Here is a 27159-nt window from a genome sequence, read left to right on the forward strand (position 1 = left end):
GCTCGAAAAAATAAGGCAGAGTTTTGTGTGTGTGTGTGTGTGTTTCTGTGTGTATCTGCTGGTGTGTTTGTGCATAATTGTTTGGATGAATATGTTAGTGAGTGTGTGTTCGTGCATGTCTGATTGTGTGAGTGTGTGTGTGTGTGTGTTTGTGCATATCCGTTAGTCTGTGGTGGTGTGTGTGCTGTATATGTCTCTGACCACATCTACATCTTTTATGTCTTATCCTGAATAATGCATAAATCCCATGGGCAGGGGTCCCACACAGCCCACCCTCCCCCCACCACAACACACACACATGCATCCATCCCTGCCCCCACCTACACACACACACACTGCTTCCATTTGCCCAAAATAATAAATGGCAGAGTATCAAGTTAATTATCAACACAGAGTGAATCACATACACACTAAGGCATCATCGTCCTCGCAATAACAACTTCGAGTAGGCACTGATCACATGTGGCAGGAAACCACATTTTTTACACAAAGCAAAGTTTCTTTCATGTTTGTGTCCCTGCAATTTCCTGTTTAGGTAGTTGAACTTCCTCTTGAAGTGGAGAGTATGTATTATATCAAATCTGCTTATATCTGTACACTTATGAAAGCCTTGTGATTGCACCGCCAGGCAAATATGTGTGTGACTGTGTGTGTGCTTTTGTGGTACTTTGCATGTGTCAGTGTGTATGTGTGTGTTTGTGTGTTTGGGACTGTGCATATGTGTGTGTATGACTGTGTGTGTGCGCGCGTATGTGACTGTGCATATGTGTGTGACTGCATGTGTGTGTGACCTTGTTACTGTGTGTGTATGTGTGTGTGTGTGTGTGTGTGACTGCGTTTGTCTGTGACTATGTGTGTGTGTGTGTGTGTGTGTGTGTGTGTGTGTGTGTGTGTGTGTGTGTGTGTGTGTGTGTGTGTTTAACCATTTTTGTAATTCAGATGCATGACAAGACCCCGTGTGTCAAATTTATGTTATAATTGTGTTATGATTCAAAATGATCTAATTTGACTTCCCAACGTCCGGGCGATCCACCTCTTGGAGCCCGCCATCCCATGCATGTTGACGCTTGCTGAAGTCTGTGTGTGCACCCAGCCTCAAACAATCCTGACACCAAACTACAGCAATCCACAGAAAATATTTAAATTCAAGGTCTCTGGTTTTCCAGAATGTACATACTGTAACCTAAATATATGGATACAGAGGCTGTGAAAGTGGGGGAACTGATAGTATTTTCATTTTGGGAGCTTTTTTTTATTCTTATTTATACAACGATAGTTCACATAAATGCGTTGAAAAATGCCGGTAATTGTATAACATTACGAGTTGTAAAATCCAAATGACACTGGTACCCATGCAACAGTCCCAATACACACGATTGCAAGAAACATCCACGCTCAATTCATGCTATCTTTTTTTTTATTATTATTGGCTGGGAACACCAGCCTCTTGAGTAGGTGTCTGTGGTCCTGGAAGAAAGCTATACGGGCGACCCACAAATCCCCCCGGAGCATGGCCTACACGTTTTAAGGCCATTCGTGTTTTTTTTGTAGAAACTAGGCTACCTCAATGCGTTACGTTACAGTCCAGCATCCGCCAGGAATGTAGTGTACTAAACTTTATAATGATCACAGTCAGTAGGCCCACTAACATGCCTAAACACCCACCACGTGATGGCCGTAATCAGATCCGAGGTGCATGAGAGAATGAAAACACTTAGCGCGGCTGAAACGGCGACGCACACACAACACATCATTATGGCAGAATAGCAACGATTTATCAACATGAAACACTACTGTTAACATCATTCTATCGCCTTTTGGTGTCAAAGAACGGGAGAAGAGGTGTGGAGAGAGAGAGAGAGAGAGAGAGAGAGAGAGAGAGAGAGAGAGAGAGAGAGAGAGAGAGAGAGAGAGAGAGAGAGAGAGAGAGAGAGAGAGAGAGAGAGTGGGAGGGATAGAAAGCGAGAGAGCGAAGGGAGGGAGGAGAGCGTTTATTTCTAGTGACAGCCAACAGTAGCACCACATACAGCCAGAAGAGCGAGCCCCTACAAGGTATGCAATGCAAATCGAGTATTCCTCCTGTAGTACTTGAATGAAGACGTTCATTTTTTATCAATTAACGCAGACTTAGCATTATGTTTGCTGCACGACCATTCGACTGCGGTACCCCCAGTCTCACCGGCCCGGGTATGTTTTGTTGTGTGTCCGCAGATGCTGAGCGTCGCCCTGCTATACGCGTGTGCATTCGTCTTCGGACAAGTCTGCGCTAAATCCGATAACGGCAATTTTTTGGATGATAAGTGGCTTGCGGGGAGATGGGACAAATTCCGAGATGTAAGTCCCATTTATGTCGCGTTTTCACGTGTTAATTGCGCCCGCTATTGTTTTCTCTCATGTACCATGTCCCTAGGATAGGCCTGCTCACTTGCCTGTAATCACGCGCTTTTCTTTTCCTCGTGTCCAAACGGCGCATAACGGGGCTCGTGTGTGTGTGAGAGACGTTTTTTTTTTTTTTACTGTTATTGTCACGGTAAATTAGCTAAATTATATATATATATATATATATATATATATATATATATATCAGCAGCGCCACAGGATAATCAGAATAATCAGAAATGTTGTAGCACAGAGAGGTAGAGAAGGAGAGAGAGAGAGAGAGAGAGAGAGAGAGAGAGAGAGAGAGAGAGAGAGAGAGAGAGAGAGAGAGAGAGAGAGAGAGAGAGAGAGAGAGAGAGAGACCTTTAGCCCAGCTACCCGTGGCCTAAGGTGTCTCGGTGTCTTGGCGTGTGCCCCCATCATCACCATGGTGGTCCGAAGCGGGGGCTGGTGATGCAGGTACCCGGGAACTGCACCAGCAGGGCCCTCAAATCAACACGGAAGGTTTCAACTGCTAGCAAGTATACAGCAACGACAGACCCGTGCTAAGGAACTAATGGGTCGAAACGAAGGACAGAGAAACAAACACATACCAGTGAGGTTTTAAATTTATACGGAGCAGCGTAGAGAACAATAGACATCAGGGAAATAATTGGTTGATTTCATAGCCATTGGTACGTTCTACGTGTTTGCCTACCTGTGTGGCTGTCTGCGCATTTGTCTACAGTTTTTTTTGTTCTCTCTCTCTCTCTCTCTCTCTCTCTCTCTCTCTCTCTCTCTCTCTCTCTCTCTCTCTCTCTCTCTCTCTCTCCTGGCTTTGCAGTGATTGTGTTAGTGCTGATCTGGCTGCTGAACTGTGCTGCTGCTAAGTGTCTTTCTAGCAGGCTTCTGTCAGCCACCATTAAGCTGATAGAAGACTACTTGGCATGGTAGCGCGGTAAAGCTGGGGTACAGTACACCTTTAGGCCACGGTGTGTTATCACGAATATCTACGTGCATAAAGATATGAAGGGAATAGAAATTGCCATGTCAGGCCATGCTGACTTTGTGACTTCAATGTGTGATGTCAACATGCTATCTATCTATTTATCTATCTATCTTCATTGATCTATACAGGAGGCCAATTCAATCTATGAATTGTGGTTTAAAAATACTGCTCAATAGAGTTTTACTGGAATGTACTAAGAAATCGAAATAATATAACCTAATTTAAGATATTAGAGTATAGCCTCAGGTCATTATGTTTTGTTCTAAGAAAACAGGATATCCTGCTTCTAACCAAACATGTAATGGGTGCACAGAGGCAATGCACCCACACAGACACAAACACACACAAACACTCAACACATGCTTTTGGCCACATGCCTGCAAACACACACACACACACACACACACACACACACACACACACACACACACACACACACACACACACACACACACACACACACACTCACACAAACACTCAATCATATGCTCACAGGCACATGCCTGCAAACACACCACACACACACACACACACACACACACACACACATATGAACACACGCACTACACACTCATGACCTTACACATGCGTCACACAGTCGTCTGCTATATTGAAGCAGTGATAATAGAAAGAAAACAATAGATATTTATAGAGTGATGTCACCTGGTCCCACCGTTAATTTATTTGTTATAAAAACGGACAGGAAGGGGCAGAAACTTAATATTTCATAATCTTGGCTGGCTTTTGATGTCAGTCGGTGACGTTCTCCTTGTTTGACTCCTGCCACCATCACAGGTACGAAAGCCAGCCAATCAGTGAGGGAGGATTGCTTGACACACCTTCCGAGGTCCAATTATTGAGCAGGGTTTGGGATTATGCAAATGTTGCCCTGGCAATGTAGGAGCGCTCGCGGTGAAGTGTGCACTGCTGATTAGCATGAGCTTTACACCGTGTGCTTAGCTGCTGAGAAAGACAGGAAGCAGGAAAGTGAGAGAGCGAAAACTGTCTTGTGTGTGTGTGTCTGTGTGTGTGTCAGACGGAGATAGAGAGAGAGCAAGAGAGACTAGGTGTGTTGAGAGATCCCGGGGAGATCTGAATTTGTGCAAAGGGGAGGTCTATTAATACCCCACATGGTAATAAGGACAGAGTTAACCTGTTCACACAGCCAGATAGATATACAGACAGACAGATAGACAGGGAGCTAAGTCAGAAGACATAGCGGTCAGCTGGCTAAAGGTTAGGTTAGGCAGCTGCATGTCAACATGTGTTATTTTTTAGCTCTGTAGGGGTGGGTTTCACCGCCGCCTCATGTGCTACTGCTGGTGATAACACCAAGCATACGCCCTCTCTACTTTCACATCCGGCCTTGCTTCAACACACAGAGATCTGCGCAGGATGGCCTTATGATCTAGTGGAAGGCATCAGGCCACAGCTCTGCATGGCGCTCATGCCCTTTAATTATTCAGTGCAGGAATACCCTAGACAGCCCTACTTTGGGCCAAGTAAGTCCTCCATTAAACATTTGTATTCAAGGAGAATATTGCAGTACTTGAGATGATGATATACTTTTCAGAATTACAAGGAGCAGTGCCCATCCATCCAAATACCCTCTTGTTGCCTAGACACATTCTGGTCCAGACCATAAATATGTTGGCAAAGCGTGCATTTGTTTGTTAAAGGCTGTCCATTATTACACTTTATTTTCAAGTCTGAATACGACAGTGCTTGAGATAATGATAATGAAGATGATAATGATATACTTTAAAGCATTACGCAGACAGGCATTTGCGTGTCTTTGTAACCTATCCATCTACATTCCACAAACACAATGGGTTATATTATGCAATCACTACTACAATTTAAATGGAAAATGGAAATAAAGATATGAAGTCTGACCAAATGGCAAAAGCAAGTGTGTGTGTGTGTGTGTGTGTGTGTGTGTGTGTGTGTGTGTGTGTGTTTGGGGGTGTGTGTGCGTGCCTGTGTGGGTGTTTAATGCCTGAATATGTACGTATATCTATGCTTATGCCTGTGTATTGTGTATCAGCATACTCACATCTGTATCTGTGTATCCGTGTGCCTTGGCTGGCCGTCTACCCCTGGTTTTGATTTAAAACAAAGAAAGTGCTGTAAGAGCAGCAACCCTCGACCCTCCTCCCCCATCCCCAAAGAACATAAACTACTACATACTGAATCTGGTCTTCATAAAAGCCTAAAGATAAATCCCCCCTCCACTCTAATTTGCTTTAACATTTGTGTTTCGTCCCAGCCTCTATAACTCGTCCCTTTTGTCCGGGAGCCCCTTAACTGGGTCTCTAGCTAAGTGCCACCACCACAAAGGATCCCAAGCAGTGATTTAGGAGCTGTTCTTGGGTTCTGGAGAAGGCCCGGGGGTCTCACTGGTACTGCACTGCTGTTATCCGGGCTGCTTCAGAGTCCATAGTCTGCTATAGTTACTAGACCCTGACTGCCTTGCAACACTGGGAGGGAAGGGAGGAAGGAAATGAGGGAGGTGGATGAGGAGAGGTGGCTGGAGGAGAAAAAGTGATGAAAAACAATCGCGTAACTAGGGGTGTAACGGTACACAAAAGTCCCGGTTCGGTACATAGCTCGGTTTTGAAGTCACGGTAAGGTACAGGACGGTACGGTTCATAGTTGAGGGCAATTTTTTGAATGGCCGTAGATCAGCAGCAATGAAAACACCAATAAACTTGGTTATGGCATTTGCATTTCTGAATTCCCAGACAGGGGTTGTTGAAATAGTGTCGTGAGCTGGGTTTACAAAGCTCGTTTTCTTTTCACAGCAACAGTGATAGTAACACCTTGATGGTGCCTTTTCAAATGCGTGTGCATGTTAAAGTGCTGTACGTAGACACGGACGGCACTCTCCGTAGCCCCTCTCCGTAGCTTACATGCGCATCCAATATTTTTTAGCTCTCCATCGATGCAACAGGGACGGCAAGGGCTGTCATTGGTCCTTTAACAAAAGGACCAATAAAACACCAAATAAGATTTGAAAAGCTTTGGAAGTTTATTTTCAACACTGCTTACATGGTTTGTAGTCAACATACAAGATCGATCGGGCAGCAAATTGCATTGCATATCCGACATCCCGATGGAGAACTGCGAATGCTTGAGGGGTCTAGAGGGGCATCGCAAAACAAGCCTTCACATTCGCCATTTTAACGCTATGTGCGCCACATTTACGAACCGCGGCCCGCCTCTGTAACCACACCGAAGTGCCTGTACCGTGACGGTTCGGTACAAATACGTGTATCGTTTCACCCCTACGCGTACCAGTCAACGATGGGATGGCAACATTGTCTTAGAGACGTATTCATTGTCATGTTGTTAATGTCAATGTTGTTATGGCGATGTTGCATCAGAGACATACGACAATGTTATGAATTGTGTCATTGAGTACCGTCCACGTTTATGTGTCAGTGGTTTGTGTATAGGTGTTAAGGAATGCTTTGCTTGGATAATCTATTAACGGTTAGGTAGGCGTGGGTCCATCCTAGACAAGGAAGGCCGTGTTTGATCGGATGTGAATAGGCAGTAACCCGACGTAAACGTGTTCACCATGTCTTAATAGTCTGGTACCACTCTTCCTAAAGGGAGCCGTGTCTCGAGAAACAAAAGGTCTAATTCACCACCAAGGACACGGCGCTATGAACTAGGGGGGCTGGGGAGGTAATGGATGAAATATCAAATTGTGGTTGATTTTGATCTAAATTGCTCTCCGGAAGTCTGGCGGATGAGGCGGGCCTCTTAGAAGTGTTGTTGTAATGGAGCCCCCGACGCTGTGGTGCAGACATGCGCGACTGTATGATATCAGGCGTCTCCTCTCCCCATGTGCTACCGCTTACTCCTCAGAGCGGAACGTCGACATCGACCTTCTTACCAACATCCCCATTTCATTTTAATCATTCGTTTATTTAGTGTGAATTGGGAAAATAACATCTCCCCCCCCCCCCCCCCCCCCCCCCAAAAAAAAAAAAAAAGGCCTGCATTGGCCACTTTGGGGGTTCAACATCAACTTTGCGCTATTTGCACTTTGCATGCATTTGACACCATAGCAACTTGATACGAGATGTGGCCCTGCAGTGAACTGAGGGAGAGGGTGGTCGCGTGGGCGCCGGGCTTGAATTCTGGAGTTAATTAGCGTCTGGTTTAAGCTGTTCCGTTCGTACAGGGTTCTGTTTTGTGGTTTGCGTCTTCAACTGTCAACTCTGATGTCCTCTAGTAGCACCTCCTCCCACATCCTCGACTCCCCTTCTCCTTTTGGCCTCTGGGTTCTCTGCTGCCCACCGCTCTACTCCTCTCCTCCTTTCCTTCTCTTCTCCTGCTTTGACCTACCTCTTCGCCACTCTCTTTTTATTCATCCCATTTGTCCCCCTCCCTTTGCTTTTCCCTTTTATTCACCCTTCACCCTTCTCTCCTCTCATCCCCTCTTCCTCTCCTCATCCCCTCTTTCTCTCCTCACCCTCTCTTCCCTTTCATCCTCTCGCTTCTCTCCCCTTCTCCCCTCTCATAACCCCTCCCTTCTCTGCTCTGTTCCTCTCCTCTCCTTCTCGCCACCCCTTCCTCTCCCCCATCCCCCTTCTCTCCCCTCTGCTCTATTCGTCCTCCCTCTCTTTCCCCCTCCTCTCCCCTCCCCCTGTTCCCCCCCGGTCCTCCTCCTTCCCCCTCCGTCTGTCCCGTGTCGTGTGTGTTGTGGAGGGTGAATGATGTAGGGAAGGTACAGAGCTCCAGGCCTTTTCTGCTTCAAAGGACTTTACTTTAAGTGTGTGCATGTGTGTGTGTGGGTGGGTGTGTCTCTATCTCAGTGTGAGTGTGTGTGTGTGTGTGTGTGTGTGTGTGTGTGTGTGTGTGTGTGTGTCTTCGTATGAGTATGTCTGTGTCTCTCTCGCTTTGTCACTCCAAGGTTCTTCTTAGTATGTTTATGTGTGTGGATGTTTGTCTCTCAGTATGAATGTGTGTGTGTGTATGTGTGTGTGTTTTTATAGAGACACTGGGTTTCAAAAGTGCGTGCCCATGAATGTGACATGCTTATGCATGACAACCAGAGGATGACAATGGACACACTCATGCATATTCACTCAACATACACTTTATGTCCACTGTATTCAGAAGACAGGAAGACCGCACTTCTGCACAGCTCACATGATCTCATGGGAAACTGTGTGCGTGTGTGTTTGTGTGTGTCCGGTGTGCGTGTGTGTGAGTGTGTGTTGGTGTGTGTGTATGTGTGTAGCCTTTGTATGATTGTATTTATGTATGTATGTGGGAGAAGAGAGAAAGAGAGATGAAGGATGTATATTGTGTCATGCTCTTGGGAGGCCATTAGACCATGTTGAGTCCTGGTTGTCAGAGTGTGGAACTCTGGGTATTGTAGTGTTGGGAATGCGGGGGCTGGCTGGCTGCCTGTGCACCGGAGTGCAGCCATTCAGCTATTAAATGTTTTGTACTGCTGACAGATTCTGGCACTACAGTCATATTTTGGGATTGTTTTGTCAGTGGGGTGAGTCTTTGCGTTTTTTTGGAAATTTGTGCATGCATGCATGTCCGTGTGTACGTGCCTATTTGTGTGTGTGTCTGTGTGTGCGCGCATATGTGCATGTGCATGTGTGTGTGTCTCTGTGAACAAAACCAGGAGCACTGCTGCTCTGAACTGTCTTCAGGGGCCACTTCCCAGAATGCATCTCTTTCATCATGTCCATTGACTGAGTCGCTTGAAGCCAAACACAAAAGGAATTAGAAGTACCACTATGTCCCGCTTTCTTTTATTTAAATTGGATACGTTTATGATCTGTTCAACTATACTTTTTTTATATTTTTTTTATTGTATTATTTTATGTTCTTTTCTATTTTATAAGTTTATAAGTTAAATTTTCCATTACATTATTCTATGTTCTTTTCTATTATTTTATGTTCTGTTCTATATTAGTCCCTTCATGTTCTGTTACTTCCTCTTCTGTTATGTTCCACTCTATTCTTTAAGTTTATGTTCTGTTCTATTCCCTTCTAAATTAAAAGTAAATGTATTATTATACATTTTAGTTCAATCAGGAGGGCCTAGTATTTAAAATGAACCACAACGTTTGTTGCAAAAAATACATTTGGCGACACCATCAAATTATTCTCCATTGGAACGGTGGAGCCATGAGGTATGCCAGGAATTCCCTCCTGATGGTGTCTAGACACTGGTGGTGGTGTGACTATGGATGGAGTTCCTAGTCTTTTTCTCAGTAGACAGGTGAAGCTTAGTCCCGGAGGGAAGGGGACGGATGGGGGCTGCAACGAGTCTCAATGAAAACTGGGGTTTGAATTGATTGGTTGAGAGAAGAAGGGAGGGGCCTTCGATGACAGTGTGGGGATCTAGAACCCGTATAGATCAATGAGAAACCGTGTGGGCCAAGCAGTTGTATCATATCAACTACATACATCAACTACACACAACTACATATATTATCTATGCATATACAATATGTATGTGATAGAGAGAGCACAGAGTAAATTGTGTACATATGTATATTTATATATTAAACATTATTTTTCAGAATGTGGCGTGGCAGACACAGGTCACAGTACTGCACAAACACAACATACCAATAGGGCCTGGACAAGCAGACTTTTAAAATACCTTGGCTTGGGCTGGATAATGATGTCTTGAGTTCACTCATAAATCAGACCTGTGTGATCTATTTAGGCTGCAGAGGCCGGCGAGAGGGCGAGAGGGCGAGAGGGAGAGAGGGAGAGAGGGAGAGAGGGAGGGAGGATTGAATCGAGAATAGCGAGAGGGATGGAGCTAGAGAGCGGGGAGAAGACTCTCACCAGATTGTCGTTTTTCTTGCTGGAAAGAGCCTCAGGTTCTTAAAAAACCTTCTTAAAATTCAACCTAGTATCTCTTTTATCTGGAGCAAGAGGGGCTGTATAACCTTAGAAACTAGACCCCCCTATTTGTGTGTATGTGTGTGTGTTTGTGTGTGTGTCTTAGAGAGCGAGAGAGAAAGAGAGAGCTGGAGAAGAGATATAGAGGGGGGGTATTTTTATTGTAGCGGAAGGGATCTGAGAGTAGTGCGTTCATGAGGAATGGCGTGTGTTCATCTACTGTGGGAACCTGGGGGAGGCAGGAAGGAAGGAAGCAGGGAAGCTTTAGGAACCAACACCGCTGGGAAGCAGACACACCCCTACTTTCATACACCTTTTTCCGACACTCACGGCTCATGGCTGGTTTAGTCGGTCTGTTCGCTCAGTTAGACTGGCGTCAATTTTGATGAGAAATTGGTGCAAGAATTGTATTTTGTCAAGTGGTGTGACATTGAGGCCACGTTAACCTTGGGGAGTGGACACAGACTACGAATGTTTGATTACATCTTAAACTGTTCCCTCTAATGGCAAACACTAGAAGATTTAGGTGGTTTTATTTCCACTGTGACCTGTAATTGCAGTAGAGGTAAAAGACATGTAAACATAATCATAAAAAAGATAGTTGTGTTGTTTGTTTGTTACCAACGTGTTGCGTAAGCCAGCAGCAAACTTCAAACGTAGATTTTATTCAGACTGGCAGAGACAGAAGAAGATTCTTGCAGAGAAGTGTTTATGTTTTATACTCAATACTGGTTTGGGTTGGCAGCTGAATGTTCAATTAGTTGACACCATAGGGGTCTCTGTGAAGATGTTGGGAAATCGGAAATCCGGTTGTGGAATGGAAATAAATCAAGGCAAATCACGCAAGACCTGTATTTGACACTGAAAAAGTGTCAAAAATAAGTTTGGTGATTTTGTTTTTTCTCGTCTGTGTCTAAATTAGTTTCCGCAAGAAGTTTATTGACCGTTTAACAGCTAACCTGTTATGTTTGTTTGTGTTTATTTATTCATTTTTTTGTATCGTCGTAAATTTCCTTTTCTATTTCAATTTTTTCATCATTCTTGTGTGACTAACTCAAACTTTTGAGTGTCACCGCTACAAATGAAATTATTTTCAAAACGAAAACATGGCACTCCTCACCTCAACAGGACCTGTGTTTTGAGCCGGAAGGAAACAACGTTATCGTCCTATTTTAAACATGAGTTTTTAAATAACATGCCATTCAGCCTAGTTTGCTCTAGGCCTTGACAGCAAAATAAACATCAGCCCAAAACAACAGTAATTAAACAAATAAGGATGTGGGACCCGGAAGGATATATGACTGTGGTTAATAAAGCATACAGAATTATTTAAGATCTTGATCATTTATAAAGATGATTGTATAATTACACCATCAAAACATCATATTGTTATTTCCCTCTGTGTTATCATTGTTTGTGTGTGTGTGTGTGTGTGTGTGTGTGTGTGTGCAAGTGTGTGCATGCAAGTGTGTGCGTGCGTGTGTGCTAATCTGTGTGTATGTGTTAGGCTACGGGGTCATGTGTTTTATGCAAATTGCCATGTTGTGTTGAAAAAAATGAAGATGTGATTAGTCAAGCATATGTCCTCCGATAACTCACACACACACATACACACACACACGGCTGTCACTTGTTACCACTGCCATTTTCTAAAGCAACACATTTGCATGTGGATAACTCCGCCGGGAGCAGTAGCCATGTGATCAAAGCTATATTATTTTTACATTATGGCTTTATTTATGCAAGCATAGAGAGAGAGAGAGAGAGAGAGAGAGAGAGAGAGAGAGAGAGAGAGAGAGAGAGCGTGTGCGTACGTGAATTCGGTGGAAACATTCCCTTACCTTCAGCTTCTCCTTGTTTTCGTGTCTTTATAAATACTAACAAGAAAATGTATTTCTTTTCTCTATCATGCTACCTGAAGGAAGTGGAGGTTTGTTACAAGTTTCCTTGCCAGCTTCAAGTCTGCCTTTTCTCTGTCTCATATTGTCTGAGGAATCTCTAACGATCTCTGATTGTTTGTAATAGTTTCTAACGGTTCTATTTTCAGGAGCCAGGAACATGGACACCAAGCAAGCCCATGGACCAAGGTGAGATGAAGACTGACATAGTGTTGTGTGTAAAGTCGGGTTGGTACTGGTGCTGATGTGTGAAGTCAGATTGGTATTGGAACTGGTAGAAGAAGTACTTTATGTAGCAAGCTTTACAAAATCCCCTCTTTAAATGTTGAATGTTTCTTGAGAGAAAGAATAAGATAAAGAATAAAAGAATCAAAATGCGTTAAACTCATCGACGAGACTGAATGGACCCGTGGCCATCCTGTTGGTGCTGTATCTTCACCACTTCTCTCTGTTGTTGTGGTTATCACTGCAAGCCTCAAGGAGAGCAAACGCATACACACACACCACACACGTGTTTGCACACACACATGTACACACACATACGCACCCACAGTTCTGTTGAGGAAACAATAGCATTAGACTATCGCTTAAGGAGAGAGCGCAAGGATAATCTGAGAAAATCAGATCAGGGATTACAGTAAGGCTCTTTGGCTCAGGGTCAGAGGTCACAGACTAACCGTGCTGAGGTCAGATCTGGGCCAGGTCCTGTGGATCGAGCGATATGTTGAACACACAGCAGCATCAGGTAGAGGTACAGGGTTGAAGTCTCTACAGGTAAGGTATTTCTGGGTTATAAAAGAAGCCTCCACTAGGAGAGAGACCAGACCCTGGGACCCCCAGGACCAAAACCCAGATCAGGCTAGGAGGGGGATCCTTAGACCCAAGGACCCCAGGATCTGATCCCAGATAAGGCTCCTAAGGGGACCCGTAGACCCCGGGACCCCAGGCTCTGAACCCAGATAAGGCTGCTAAGGGGACCCTTAGACCCCTGATTCTCACATCTCAGTGATTTATTACTATTTATATATATATATATATGTATATATTTAATATTTTTTTATTGACTCTTGATGTGTTGGTTCACGCGTTAAGCACTTTGTACTACTGTTGTGCACGGAAACTGATCTAAAAATAAAGTATGATTTGATGTGATTGGACGCCACATCAATAAAATAAGGCGGGAGTTTCCAGCCACGCATGACTAGAGTCAGTCGGGGTGTGGCCACCAGCCCCATCTGTTTTTAGCTGTGAAAACACTTAATAGCATTACTGCTCACAGTGCAGAGGGAGGGGGTAGGAGAGGGTGAATATGTGAGTGGTAGTGTGTGAATGAGAGATAGAAGAGAGAGGGGAGAGAGAGGGAGGCAGAAAGAGAGAGAGGTGGGAGGGAGAGTGAGAGAGAAAGAGAGGAACATCAACCTTGCAATCTAAGAATCCATTTTGAAGTAAGGTTAAGTAGAGAATATTACAGCACATATTATTGCTTGAGTTCAGCATTTTCCTTGAACAACATTTAAGCAATTCACAAAAAACATTGCTAAACCGTGTAACTGAGTTTTGGGCCTGATTTTCTAATAATTGTTTGTATCTCTTATTTTGTGGTTTGGCAATGTATTTAATGACGTGCCAGTAAAACTCTTTGGATTAAATTGAAATTGAGAGAGAAAGAGAGAGACAGAGCGCGAGAGAGAGAGAGAGAGAGAGAGAGACAGACAAAAAGTGCTAATATCTTGACAATGTCAAACAACACACACACAAACACACACACACACACACACACACACACACACACACACACACACACACAATTTACCCAAATATTTAAGATTCTTGTGAGGGGATGGCACAGGCTTGCCAAGAGAAAAGTATAAACATTACGAAGAAACGTTTCGAAGGGCACATGAAGGACGACAGTCACAGGGATGATTTACTCTGCGTGTCACCTTGAAGCGCTGGCGTGTCGAGACATCACTTACTGCTGACATCATTTCCTGGACCTCTTTGTTCTGACGTTTACTTGGCCGACTCCGGAGTTCTGAAGCACCTTCAATAGACGCAGCACACAGACAAGCACGCACACACACGCGCGCCTGTGCGCACAAGCAGACACACATGTCATTCCCACAGACACACACACATGGTCACGCATACACACACACACACACACACACACACAGACACACACACCGCAAACACACAAACATGCTTGCAGATACACACACACACACACATGCTCACAGAGACACACACATATCCGCACACATTGCAGACAGACAAATTGAGTGAGTGAGTGAGTGAGTGAGTAAGAAAGTAGTAGATGGAATAAGCAGTATTTTTGCCACACACTGCCACAGACAGCCCTCCCCCAATGCATAGTGTCAGAAGTGTTTTGTGTGTTTTGTGTCTTCCAGGGCTGGACCCAGCCAAAGACCCCTGTCTGAAGATCAAATGTGGCCGACACAAGGTGTGTGTGGCCGAGGACTACAAGACCGCCACCTGCATTAGCCAACGGAGGGTCAGGTAGGTCCCACACACACACACACGCACACTAACAAATGTGCTTACAGACACATACAAACAAACACACACTCACAGTCACACATGCACACACTCATGCACACATACACAGACACACCAAACACATACACACACAAATGCTTAAACGCACGCACACACACACACACACACACACATATGCACATAGAAAAGGTGAGTGTTTGAGACAGTGAGTGTGTGAAGGAGTGAGGGAGCAAGCGATTGAGAGAAGGATTGAGCGAGATTGAGCACTGTCTCCAAGGGTGTGTGTCCTGTGTGATAAATCACACAGGACACACCGCACTGTTGGACTCTAGACAGCGTCTCCAAAACAACACGAGCAACCACCTCCCTGGAGGTGCTCTGTGAGCCAGCAACACTAGCCAGGAATACCTTGTTATAATCTTTATCTCCGATCTGCCTCTTTTTCCATTTTCACGCCCGTGTTTCAGAGTATGTCTAATTGGAAACGAGGGACTGGAGGCTAAAAATAAGCAGAGGGCGCGATAAGAGATGTTGCCGGAGGCGCTTCTCAATGAGCAGGAACTTGTTGTCTTCTTTCCCTCTCTTCTCGTCTCATGCGTCCGTTTGCTTCCTATCTGGATATTGGCTAACAAAACAAACATAAAAGATGAGCGGCAGATAAAGCACGAGTCACCATGGCTGTGTTTTATGTATGTATGTGTGTGTGTGTTGCAGCTCATCTCCTAGTGTCTGCAGGGTCCAATTAGCCCCTGCTCTGTCTTCCAATGGACTCCCTGTCCTGCCAATAGATATGAATGGACCCTGTGTGTGTTTGTGGGTGTGTGAGTGTGTGTATGCGTGTGAAAGAGGGACACACAAACACACACACACACACATATGTATACAGTCACAGCTCAAACACACACACTTTCTCATTATGTACTCTGAGAGAGGGGTATGAAACGAGAGAGAGAGACAGAACCTGAGAGAGAGGGAGACAGAGGGAAAGACAGAGAGATAGAAAGAGAGAGAGAGACAGACAGAGAGAGAAAGAGGGAGAGAGAGAGACGGACAGACAATGTGAGAGAGAGTGAGAGCAGTGACCTCATTTCCCATCCAGCAGTGGCAAGCCAATCACAAATCACCCCCCAGACCAATCCATAACCCGCTTCTCATAGCCCCTTTAAGAACAGGAGACACCCTGCATGGTTGGGCCTCACACACACACAGTAGTGTTGCGTAGTGGATCGTTGAGATGACTTCTGCTACTCAGCTCAAACCCGGTTAGGTGTTAACATGATAAATAACACCATAGGAGGATCAGGTTACCTTGGGTTTGCCTCACCTTACCTTACCCGGGTAGAAAATAGGTTTTACATTGTATGTTAACACACTCAAAATTGTATCCTAGCTTTCCCTAGAAAGTGGTTTTAATTAGCTTAATGATAAAGGACGCAGCTTGTTTGACGATGTGTTCCCCATTAGAAAAGCGCTTGTCAAGGCATTTGATGTGTCCCCGCTCTTCCTCCCTGTGTAGCTTCAAGGACCCCGGCCTCTTCCAGAGCCCCGGCTCCAAGTGTGAGCCGTGCCCAGTGGTCCACCCCTCCCCTGTGTGTGGGACGGACGGACACTCCTACTCTACCAAGGTACCGGCGCAGACATGCCGAATGGACACACGCACGCACACACGTAAAGACACACACACACACGCAAAGGCATACGCACACAAACGCAGAACACTCAGAAATGCATGCTTTGTCACAAAAAACAATGACATGGACAGGCATTTTGGTAAAAAAAACAAAAGAGCCATGAACACAGTGGCGTGACTTTCATTTCCCTCTACCCGCGATAGTCGAGGGAGTCGATGTCGCGGAGCACGATTTATTCCCAATGCGCCTATGAAGCAGTCCTCTTATATTAGAAAATAGCAGAGAGTGACAGTTCCCATTTAATGGTGCTGTAGGTGAGATTTAGGAGGTATTATTTGAGTGGAATTTGAAACGAATGGCAAAGCTATCTCTCAGCTATTAGTGTTGGAAATGCTAGAGTAATATCTGCTCTCGACTGCACCTTGCTCTGTTTGAGACATACATTTAGATTTTAGATGGCTCCTGGTTAAATCAGGGCATCACTTTCCTGATTGGTTCGGAGAATCCTTCATTCCTGTCAATTCCATTCATTGCCTGGCCTGCATAGTGTTTTCATCTCAATGGTGAAACGGGAGAGGGAGGGAGGATGTGTTTTTCTGAGACGTATATTTTCCAAATCTAGCTCTCTTTCGCATTCTGTCTCTACAAGTATTTAATGTGGCCTACACCATTTTTAAGTTTTAATACAATAACAATCTTAAACAGTGTGTCCATGTGTACATTTTTAAGCTGTATATATGGGTTGTATTCCTACGTGTGTTGTGTGAAGTACAAGCTGTATTGTTAAGGCACTGTGCCTGTTGTCTGCCGTGTAAGCTGTATTGTTAAGGCCCTGTGTATGTTGTGTGCAGTGTAAGCTGTATTGTTAAGGCCCTGTGTATGTTGTGTGCAGTGTAAGCTGGACTACCAGTCCTGTATGAGTGGTAAGAAGATCTCTGTGAAGTGTGCTGGTATGTGTCCCTGCACCACGCCGCCAGAGTACAGCAGCGCAGAGAAGAAAGGTAGGTGCCTGCACGCACACACAAACACACACATAAATACACAAACACACTGACTAATATGCTTACAAACACACACACACACACCCACACACACACACACACACAGAAACTGACTGAGGCACACACGGGCTGAGACACACACTCACCTGGGCAATACACACAGACCTCATACACACGCGCACGCACGCACACACACACACACTCAGTGTGCAGTAGTGATTGATATCAGGGGATTTTGTGACAGCCCGTCCTCCCCTCCCTTCTGGAATAATAGAAGGTTCCTGGGAAATTTGACATGACATAAATCAATTGTGGCAAAACACAACCGGTACTTTAAATCTAAAATTGGTGGAATGGAACAAAGAAACTATTTGTACTCTTTCGGTTTATAGCCTGCTGCCCAGTGCCTCAAGCATGCTGCGATGAGTCGATTCCTCTAATGAGATCATTTGATTGTCTGTCCTGAAAATGTCCTGCACAACAACTTGTAGCTTGCAACAAGCAACACGGCAAACTCATCTGTTTGGCAGCCTTTCAGAAAACAGCTAAACGCACAATTTAAAATGTCCAATTTGCAATAATGTAATAAAGTGTGAAGGGGGCTCAAATGGTACGGGAATGAATGAATGGAGACAGTAACAGCCTACAGATGGCTCTTTTAAGCGGTGTATTTTTGGATATCCACTGAATCGTGTTTTTAATATAGCCAATCCGATAACCGGATCCGTCATCTGGGGGTGCTGTGATAAATCCTTTCTGAAAGGCACCAGCAAACAGAGTCAGCCGGTGTCTGCCGTGATCAAAGGACCAGGCTACAGACACAGAGGTTCTTCTGATAACCGTTCAGTGATCAGAGGGAGCTACATCTACAGGAGAGATTAATATGGAGTGAACCGAATCGTGCTACTGTCCTGACACCGGCATTACTCACAATTACTTAACAAGATTGTTTCGCTGGGCTGCAAGTGCATGCGATTTGCGGCGCCCCTCACAAGCTATTACCGGGATTTCCCAGGAGAGACAGGTATCCTTCTCAGTAACCTCTTTTTGGAATTTGCAGGTGAAAAAAGCTCTCCATACCACACACAACCACAGATATACACACCCCCACACACACAGACACTCACACAGATGGAGACACAAGTGCAATCACATCAGCAGATACAAATGGAGATGCATGCACACAAACGCAGACATGTCTTTGAGCATAAAAACACACATAAACACAGTCACACACACACACACACACACACACACACACACACACACACACACACACACAGTCTCGGTTCAGTTATCATCATAATCAGTACTTAGAGTTGGTTGTGTCGGTATTGAATACTGATGTATGGATGTTGAATACAAAAAAAGGACGAAAGAAGTTAAAAAGAGAAAAAAAGAGAAGTATCCTCAATCAAACTGAATCCCTGTCTGTCCTTCATCTCTCTCTCTCTCTCTCTCTCTCTCTCTCTCTCTCGCCCTGTCTTTCCCTTCTCCTCCAGTGTGCAGTGAGTCTGACCTCAAGGAGGTGGTGAACCGGCTGAGGGAGTGGTTCAGAGTGCTTCATGAGAACGGCAGCCACAAGAGAACCAAGACTCCGAAACCAGACCAGAGCAGTAGGTTCTGCTGCAGCACGTGCACACACACACACACACACACACACACACACACACACACACACACACACACAAAGGAATGCCCACAACAAAAGCAACCTCAGTTTGAGGTTTGAAGATGTTTGTTGCTTCTAAAGTGTGAAGTGTGTGTAGTTTCTACTGTGAAAGTTGCTCCACTATGTTTTGCTTCCACAGTGCATAGGTTATTATGTTTGTGGTGCTCGGTGGAGCCCCCGCCTTGTCTTACCACTCAGACTGTGTTCAGGTCTATTGATGCTCAGAAAAAATCCCTGTAACTATCCTGCAGTCGTATTGCGTTTGAAAACACTCTTCAGTTCACAGTCGCTCCAATATCGGTTTTGTACGTTGATTGTTCTCATCCTCAGTTTTAAGCCAATGTGTATAAAAGGGTCTCCTAAGTGAATACACGCAGATGTCAGTGGGAGAGAAATCAGTCCTCTTCGCTTTCATATTTCCCATCAATAATTTCCTATCTGCAGTGACTATTTAGTAGCCTCGTGAGACTGCCCTCTTTATGTTCATGTTTGCATTTCCCAATGAATATCAGTCTGGGCTCGGCTGGCCAGCAAGTGATTATACTTAATATTGCAGCAGCCTTACGTTGTTCAATAAACTCCAGCATTTCAGAGGGATGCTCTTGCACTCTTCACTCTTGCAGAATCTGGTTGGAAGTAAAGCAAAAACTCTAATCTGAGATAATCCTTCTGTTTATAACTCTTTTTCATTCAATTTCGGATTAAAACTGTTTTGATTTCTATGCTTTCCTCTGGCGCCGCAGTTGTTTTTGAATTCAGCAACCTCGTAGTTCCTCAGACTGAAGCTCCATCCCCTGAGGGCTGATTGGTCCGAGCAAACCTCCCCCGAGTGATATTTGGTCTTGGCATTTTAACATCTTTGGAAAAGGCTTTTAACGGGATTGAGGCCAGACCGCCCTGCAGAGAGAACATGACATGACCTTGCGAGATCTTGACGGTCTCACGGGGCTAACTATTTGCTACTTCTTTGTCATTTAGCAAACGATTTCATTGAGAGCAACTTCCAGTGAATTGGGTTAAATGTCATGAAAGAGCAGGTAGGTTAGGCGATTCATGAGGTTGTTTACAGGTTAGACTGCGGCAATGGGGATCGAACCCAGAACATTTCCCTGGGAGGGAAAGAGTGACTCCCCCAGCCTCCCTCACCCCTCTCATCTCCCTTCAGAGTTTGGAATGGGGGCGTCGCCCATCTGCAAAGACCCCCTAGGCTGGATGTTCTCCCGGCTAGACACCAACTTTGACCTCCAGCTGGACCAATCGGAGACCAGGAGCCTGTACCTGGACCGCAACGAGCCATGCTCCGAGGCGTTCTTCAGGTCCTGCGACGTCCGCCGCGACCAGCTCCTCAGCAGCTCTGAGTGGTGCACCTGCTTCCAGAGACACACGGGTTAGCCACCGCCGACTGCACGCACACACACACACACAAAGGAGCAGATACCCACGTCGACACACACATTTATAAACAGGTACGTCTCCCTGTCTGGGATGAATAAAGTACAACTTATCTTAAGAAGTACGGACTGACAATGCCCACAATCCCACACACACACACACACACACACACACACACACACGCACACACAGACACACTCAACCTCATACTCACACATGCATACACACAAACACACACACTCTCACACAACATGTACACCACATAGATATACACATTCACTCACAAGAGGACTTTTCTGTAGTCATGATCTATTTCAAAGTTCCATTTTTTGTTTACATTATATAGACAAAATAATAAAGAAAAAAAAGTCTTACGTAGTTAATGATCTGGTGTCTTAAGGCAAGTGCTTTGAATTCAAATGCTAATTATTATTAACGAGTTAATGAAGAGGCACTTTACAATCCACTTTTATACAACCCACAACCCACTTTTTGTTTCAAAACATATCAATAACCAAGTGGTTGTCAGTTAATGTCAACAAATCTTTCATGGTAGAAGGAAGCAAAGTTACATCTCTCAAAACAAGCTCCCAGGTTCACGCTCTGTTCCCTTAAGCCACCAGTTAACTCATTCAGATGGCAATGTGTTGGAAACTTTATTAATACAAAACTGATAATTGTTCTGCTCTTGTGCTTCTACTCCATCTTTATTAACATTTAATTTAGTTTGAATTGCTTTTTATTCTCGTTAATTTTTTTTGTGGTTTTGTGAAACACTCACTTTTCAATCTGACAAGCAATGTGTAAATGTCACTTTCAAAGTGCTGTATAGTCGTATTTTCATTATAGAATCCAAGCCATACTCTGGCTCTGAATGCTATCAAACACAGGCCGGTCCATAAGGAAGCCTTAGTACCCACACACTATACATTATTTATAGATGTTTCCTTTCTTTTGCTGTTTCCAAGGCCTTGCCTGTTCATAAAGCCTCAGTCTCAGATTCCCCATGCAAAGGGATATTTGATCAGCTGACTGGAGCTGTTCTGGACTCCCAGATGGACCTCAGATGGCCTTGTGTTTCAATGCATAGAAAACTTTTCTGTTCAGGGGCGTCCGTAGTCGTTGGCTGTATTTCCTCCTCTCTCTCTCCAATACCTTCCTGTCTAACTCTAACTGTATCTGTCATGGATAAAGCAAAAATGAATCTTTCAAGTAAATAAAAGTTTTCTGGTTGTTTTGTATTTGTTCTTTCTAGAACAGCGAGGAACTCAGCAGGGCTATCTTCAACAGATGGAGCTCAGAGTTGAGACTGCAGGTTCCAAGGTGGCAGAAAATACACTGTGCTTTGTTTCATAGTCTCTCTCTCTCTCTCTCTCTCTCTCTCTCTCTCTCTCTCTCTCTCTCTCTCCCCCAGACTCCCCCTGTAAGGTAGAGCTGTCAAATGTCAACAAGAAGCAAGCTGGGAAAAAACTACTTGGTGAGATATGGGTACACAGTGTAGTATGTGTCTGTGTATATGGTGGGTTGTCTATGCGTATTTGTGCGTATGGGCATTGTGGGTTTGTGTGTATCTCAATTTATTTTTGTTTTCACTTTAATGACATTGTATTTTGTTACAATTGTCTGCTAGTTCATTTTTTATGTATATTATTTGCATTCAAATGACAACGTTATCTATAAGCCATCACCGTCGCGTTAATGCGGACGCCTTGATTTTAAATAAATTAAATCAATGTGTCTGTCTGTCTGTCTGTCTGTCTGTCTGTCTGTCTGTCTGTCTGTCTGTGTGTGTGTCCACGCAGGTCAGTACCTGCCTGCCTGTGATGAGGAGGGGTACTACCGGACCCACCAGTGTCACGGCAGCAGCGGGCAGTGTTGGTGTGTGGATCGCTATGGCAACGAGGCCTCTGGCTCACGCACACACGGCCCAGCGGACTGCGGTGAGCGGATTAGGATCGTAAAAAGCAGCGTCCGGATATCAGTGCAGCGATTATCCTGTATATATGTACGCTGTCACCTAAGTGCTTGCGCTGTGAAAACTGTTTGCATTGTATTGATTAAAATTGCAAAAGGGGCGGCAGTTGGATTAAACTACTGTTTAACTGTCTCTGCTGATTTTAAAACAGGCTCCGTTCTCACTCCCCCTCTTTCTATATAAGTAATGTCTGATGAGCGCTTGTTATGATAAAATATTTAAGTCTTCTCTTGAAGTATACACACCGTTCTACTGAAGAAGCCACGACTCTAAAGCTGTAACAAAGGGACATTTGTTTTACGGCTAAGCTGATCCCAAGATAAGATGATACTTTATTGATCCCAGACGGGTACAAATATGGTATTCATTCCATATTTAGCGTTGTTTTAATAACATCTGATATTATGAAACGTACCCAGTATTAACAGAGGAGATCCCATTATCAATACACAACTTCTTGAGCAATGCAGTGTTTTTTGCTAAACGTTTTAGCAAATAAAACTGCAGCAGCTTGACCACGGAGTGATTGAATGTCTCACAGTAAGGAACATTGCTCGGAATTATTCATTTTTTCTTCGACTCCGGCTCCGTTTGCCTTTTCTATGCAGGTGGCAAAATGCCAAAGTAGACAAGATACATATGTAGTTTATTTTTGATGACCTGACGGTTAGTTAGGCAAAAGTGGGGTAGTGACACAAGTGATGTTTCGCATCCCTGATTGAAGGTTCACATACATACTTGCGTACCAGTTATGTGCCCCCCTGCTTATGTGCGTACTTCTCGTTGAATCAGGCGTGGTCTTGGAGTCTTCCGGCGACCCTGGCAGCGGAGACTCTCTGTTCTCGGACGAAGACAAGGACTCCTTCGGTCGGAACGGCAAGGCCGGGATGGACGACGACGAGGACGATGAAGACGAGGACGACGACGACGGCACCGACGAATACCTGTCGTAAAGGGTTCCCCTTCTTCAGAAAAAAAAGAGAAATGAAGAGAGAGAATGGGTTCTCTTGGTCAAAACTGCACGTTTTTAGGTGACTTTTCCCCGGGGGCAGATACTTACTCGTATTAACAGCCTATGGACTCTTCTCAGTGTTTTGTTTGTTCATAAGTCCACAATACCGATATCCCTGGTCAACCTTCTAGGCTTTCTCTTCTCCGACTCCTCTCTCGTGCGTCATTGGCTAACGACACCGCGTTCACCCGCGTGCCGGCCAGTGATCGGCGCCGGTGAAACCAGGACTTGCACAGCATCGACAGCTAATACAACTCCTTTGGATACGGTCACTTGTGCAAAGACCCTTCCCTTCCATTGGACACCCTGGGTCCTCTTCTTTGTATGACCTGGGTTATGCCTGCTGAAGCCCAAGGCTCAGTGTTGAGGAAATGTTACCTCTCCTCCTCCCCCTTCCTTCTCTCTCCCCTCTCCTCTTCTTCTTCTCCTCCCTCTCTCCCGCGCTCTTTTTGTATGGTGTGATGTGGATAATGCAGATAGCAGAAACATTGCACACGCTAGGTTGTTATCATTAGTGGGCGAGCTCCACCCGTACAGAAACAGTAGGACTTAGGAGTCACACAGCCGCTTCTTTAGGGGAACCGAAACACAAGTAGACACGGAATAAATAGAAAAAAAAACGATTCCGGTGACACGGAATGAGTCGCCGTTTCTATGGAAGAACAAAAATATGCTTATTTCAAAGAGCCTTGCTACAGAAAAAAGCCCAAATAATCGGAGGAGGAAAAAGCTGTGATGTAGCAAAACTGTCCACTGCATTTTAAATGCGGAGATCTAAGAGATTTGAGTGCAGCGTATTTTAAAAGTAAGGGCTCGGTTTCTAGAAGGACGTCTGGAGAAATAGATAACTAAACACAAGAGGATGAACAGGGGGTTCTTACATTTTATTGGGTGTAACTATAAACCGATAGTTGCAAAGGCCTTCGGCAACCACCCCTTCACACTGCGGAGAGCTGTGCCCGGAGGCGCACGCCCACCAGGGGGTCCAAACACGACGTAGCGGGGGGGGGGGGGGTTCAGACTGCTGTTATTTGTTCTACGTAAAACGACATACAAGTAGCATACTTAGCGTTCCAGCGAAAGCTTGATTATTAAATGACTTTTCATAGTGCTCATTATACTCGAGGAACTCTTATACACGCACACACACACCTCTACATATATAAACACACACAAACTATCACACACACACCTATGCACACTCACACATACACACACCTATACACATGCATACAAAGACACACACCAATACATCAACAATCACACACACACATACACCTATGCACATCCACACAGACACACAAACACCTAAACACACACACACACACACAAGCATTTATGCACTGAAGACCTGTTAAGGGGGGTGATTGGCAGGGCAGGTGAGGTGAGGTGTGCCTTTTTTGGTGGTGGTGGTGTAAGTGAAGGTGGAGGAAGAGTGTGCATGCTATGAATACACCTGGTTTTAAATACCTTCACTGTGTTCCCAGCCACCAGTCTGCTGGATATGCAGACCGCTCAGTCTTTGGGTTTTAATCTGTGTTTTGCTTCTTCCCTTAACGGTAGTGATGCATACCTCATAGCCTTTCCTTTGCTTTGTTTCATAGACTAGCCTATCAATGTACGAGATCTCTGTGTACACGTGCTTCGGTGCGGGGGATGTTTTATATATTAGTACGATAACCAAACTAAAGGGGATTTTTTGCGTGCAGGCAGCAGCTTTAGGTTTGAAGGATGTCTTTGATTCTTTTTTTTTAAAACGCTTCAATAAGAAAACGTGTTGATCAACGTTTCATCCTGCCAAGTCTAGCCACATAACTGATTTCAGGCTAACTGTAGATTTGCTCGTGCTATTGATTGTCCGTGACTGTCCAGTTTATACAGATGATTAAAAATAAATAAGAGGGATATTCATGAGGCTCAACGGTCAATTATCGAATATCTCGTTGAGATTCCATGTTTAGGGTCGGAAAGGTGCCATCTCTGTTGGACAAGAATTTTAGCTCTTAGCTTGTCGTTTCATTATTCTGTTCCTCTGGCGTTCCAGAGAAACCTCCTTCCTAACGTCTTTGGTCTTCTGGGTGGTGGTGGCCTATGAGCAGTGCTTAGATGACCCATGACATGGTAGTCACTCTCAACCAGTCACATGCTGACATGACAGAACACTTGTATGGCATTGTTTAAAGAGTTAAGACATTTTTACTGTGTATGTATGATTTGCTGAAATAAATATTATATTGACCATAGGGTGCTTGCTGTGTGGAGTTATACATCTTGGAGACTCAGACACTGTTAAAATACAATTTAAAGTTTTCTCTGCAACTTTCGTCTTCAGTATGTGTTAACTTCTTGACTTCTGCCTTCTAAATAAGGGTGCACAACCAGTTCCACGTCGACAATAAAAGGTTTAAGCTGCACTATGTGTATAACTTTTTCGCTGCCGCCATCACTTTTGTTCAAGGGTTGTTTTCATCAACTCCGAAAACCAAATAGATTTAGAGAAGAAAGAGCTCCTGGGTTGATTGATTTGTGCTGGATTGTTTTCTTATTCTACTGATACTTTATACTTCAAATTTCTTTGAGCCGCCGGAACTAAGTTTGGGGGTGAAAAAGTTATTGGTGCAATGAAAGAAAAGTTATACTGTGCAGTTTAAAATAAATTGCACCATATATGTATTAGAACGAATCGAAAAAGTTTAGCCTGAGTAAAATAAAAAAGGAAATAGGGAATATCTATCTCTGAAATAAAAAGGCAAAGCTTGTGATTTTGCATTATGCAGTGAAGTCACAGCCTTTCCTTGAGGTTTACTTATCTTTCTCCGACTCTTATTTATATAAATTATTTTCTCAATCGTGTTATCTCCTGCCATAAGAACCAAATTGCCCTGAGGGGACTATTTGACCATAATCTTATCTCATTCGATCTACTCCTTTTGTACTCTTTGTAGCAAAACAACGCTAAATAAATGCACCAAAAGTCTAGATGAAAGGAATTCACGGCCTGCGTGTTAAGCAGACAGTAGAGAATGACAGCAGGCAGTCGTGCCAAATTTCTCTGCATTTCTTATTGATATGCAATGGATTCTGGGTAATGGCCATTATTGCATTATGTAGGAGTGGAGGTGAATATTTTATAAGTCGGTGTGTGAACAGTCACACTTTAGAGTTGGTTCATGTACACGCACACACAAAAGCAGAATAAAGTTAGCAATGGAAAGTGGTAACACATTGGCCTCAGTAAAAAGAGAATCAAAGTTTGTTTTTGCTTTGCTCATTGGTTTTCCTGAGACAATTAAGTGTTTTTTCGTTTTTGCTGGATGCATAAGATTACAGCCACAATCTGTGGGAATGGAAGTGTGTGTGTGTGTGTGTGTGTGTGTGTGTGTGTGTGTGTGTGTGTGTGTGTGTGTGTGTGTGTGTGTGTGTGTGTGTGTGTGTGTGTGTGTGTGTGTGTGTGTGTGTGTGTGTGTGTTGGCAGCAGCACCTCACAGGAGCCCCCGATTTGGAAATGGGCCTTGCTGAGTGAAGATCAGACATAATCATTCTCACACCACTTCCACGCAGGACAAAACACTGACCAGGCAAAAACACAAACAAAAAGTATATTATCCACCTATAACATGCAGCAAATTCCTTGGATGACTGTTTCCCAAGATTAGCTGCATATAAACCTCTACAGCAGAGCTCCAGAGTCAGTTTAGGAGAAGGTAGACACAGGCTATTACTAAGCACTGATGGGAAATTCGCTACCATTTCAGGAAGTTGCGGTGGATGTGGAAATGAGTGAGTGGTACCGAGGT

The 27159-nt window shown here is 44.4% G+C and overlaps 1 protein-coding gene across 1 annotated transcript; it reads left to right on the forward strand.

Annotated features, from left to right (window-relative positions):
- The first annotated feature begins 1931 nt into the window (after positions 1-1931).
- Positions 1932-25605, forward strand: spock3 (SPARC (osteonectin), cwcv and kazal like domains proteoglycan 3). Its single transcript, XM_079729864.1, has 11 exons — positions 1932-2052; positions 2212-2334; positions 12309-12348; positions 14571-14679; positions 16196-16304; positions 17203-17311; positions 18814-18927; positions 20149-20370; positions 21790-21852; positions 22178-22315; positions 23143-25605. Exons 2-11 carry the CDS (start codon positions 2212-2214, stop codon positions 23301-23303), a joined length of 1188 nt encoding a protein of 395 aa, XP_079585990.1. The 5' UTR covers positions 1932-2052; the 3' UTR covers positions 23304-25605.
- Positions 25606-27159: the final 1554 nt, after the last annotated feature.

The sequence above is a fragment of the Pollachius pollachius genome, assembly GCF_949987615.1.
Source record: "Pollachius pollachius genome assembly, chromosome: 2".
In the NCBI taxonomy this organism is placed as follows: Eukaryota; Metazoa; Chordata; class Actinopteri; order Gadiformes; family Gadidae; genus Pollachius; species Pollachius pollachius.

Excerpts from the sequence above, each read along its gene's own strand:
- spock3 (XM_079729864.1), top strand. The coding sequence starts at position 2,212 with ATGCTGAGCGTCGCCCTGCTATACGCGTGTGCATTCGTCTTCGGACAA. Across the intron at positions 21,853-22,177 it reads AGCTGGGAAAAAACTACTTG|GTCAGTACCTGCCTGCCTGT; the intron begins GTGAGATATGGG and ends GTGTCCACGCAG. Across the intron at positions 22,316-23,142 it reads ACACGGCCCAGCGGACTGCG|GCGTGGTCTTGGAGTCTTCC; the intron begins GTGAGCGGATTA and ends TCGTTGAATCAG.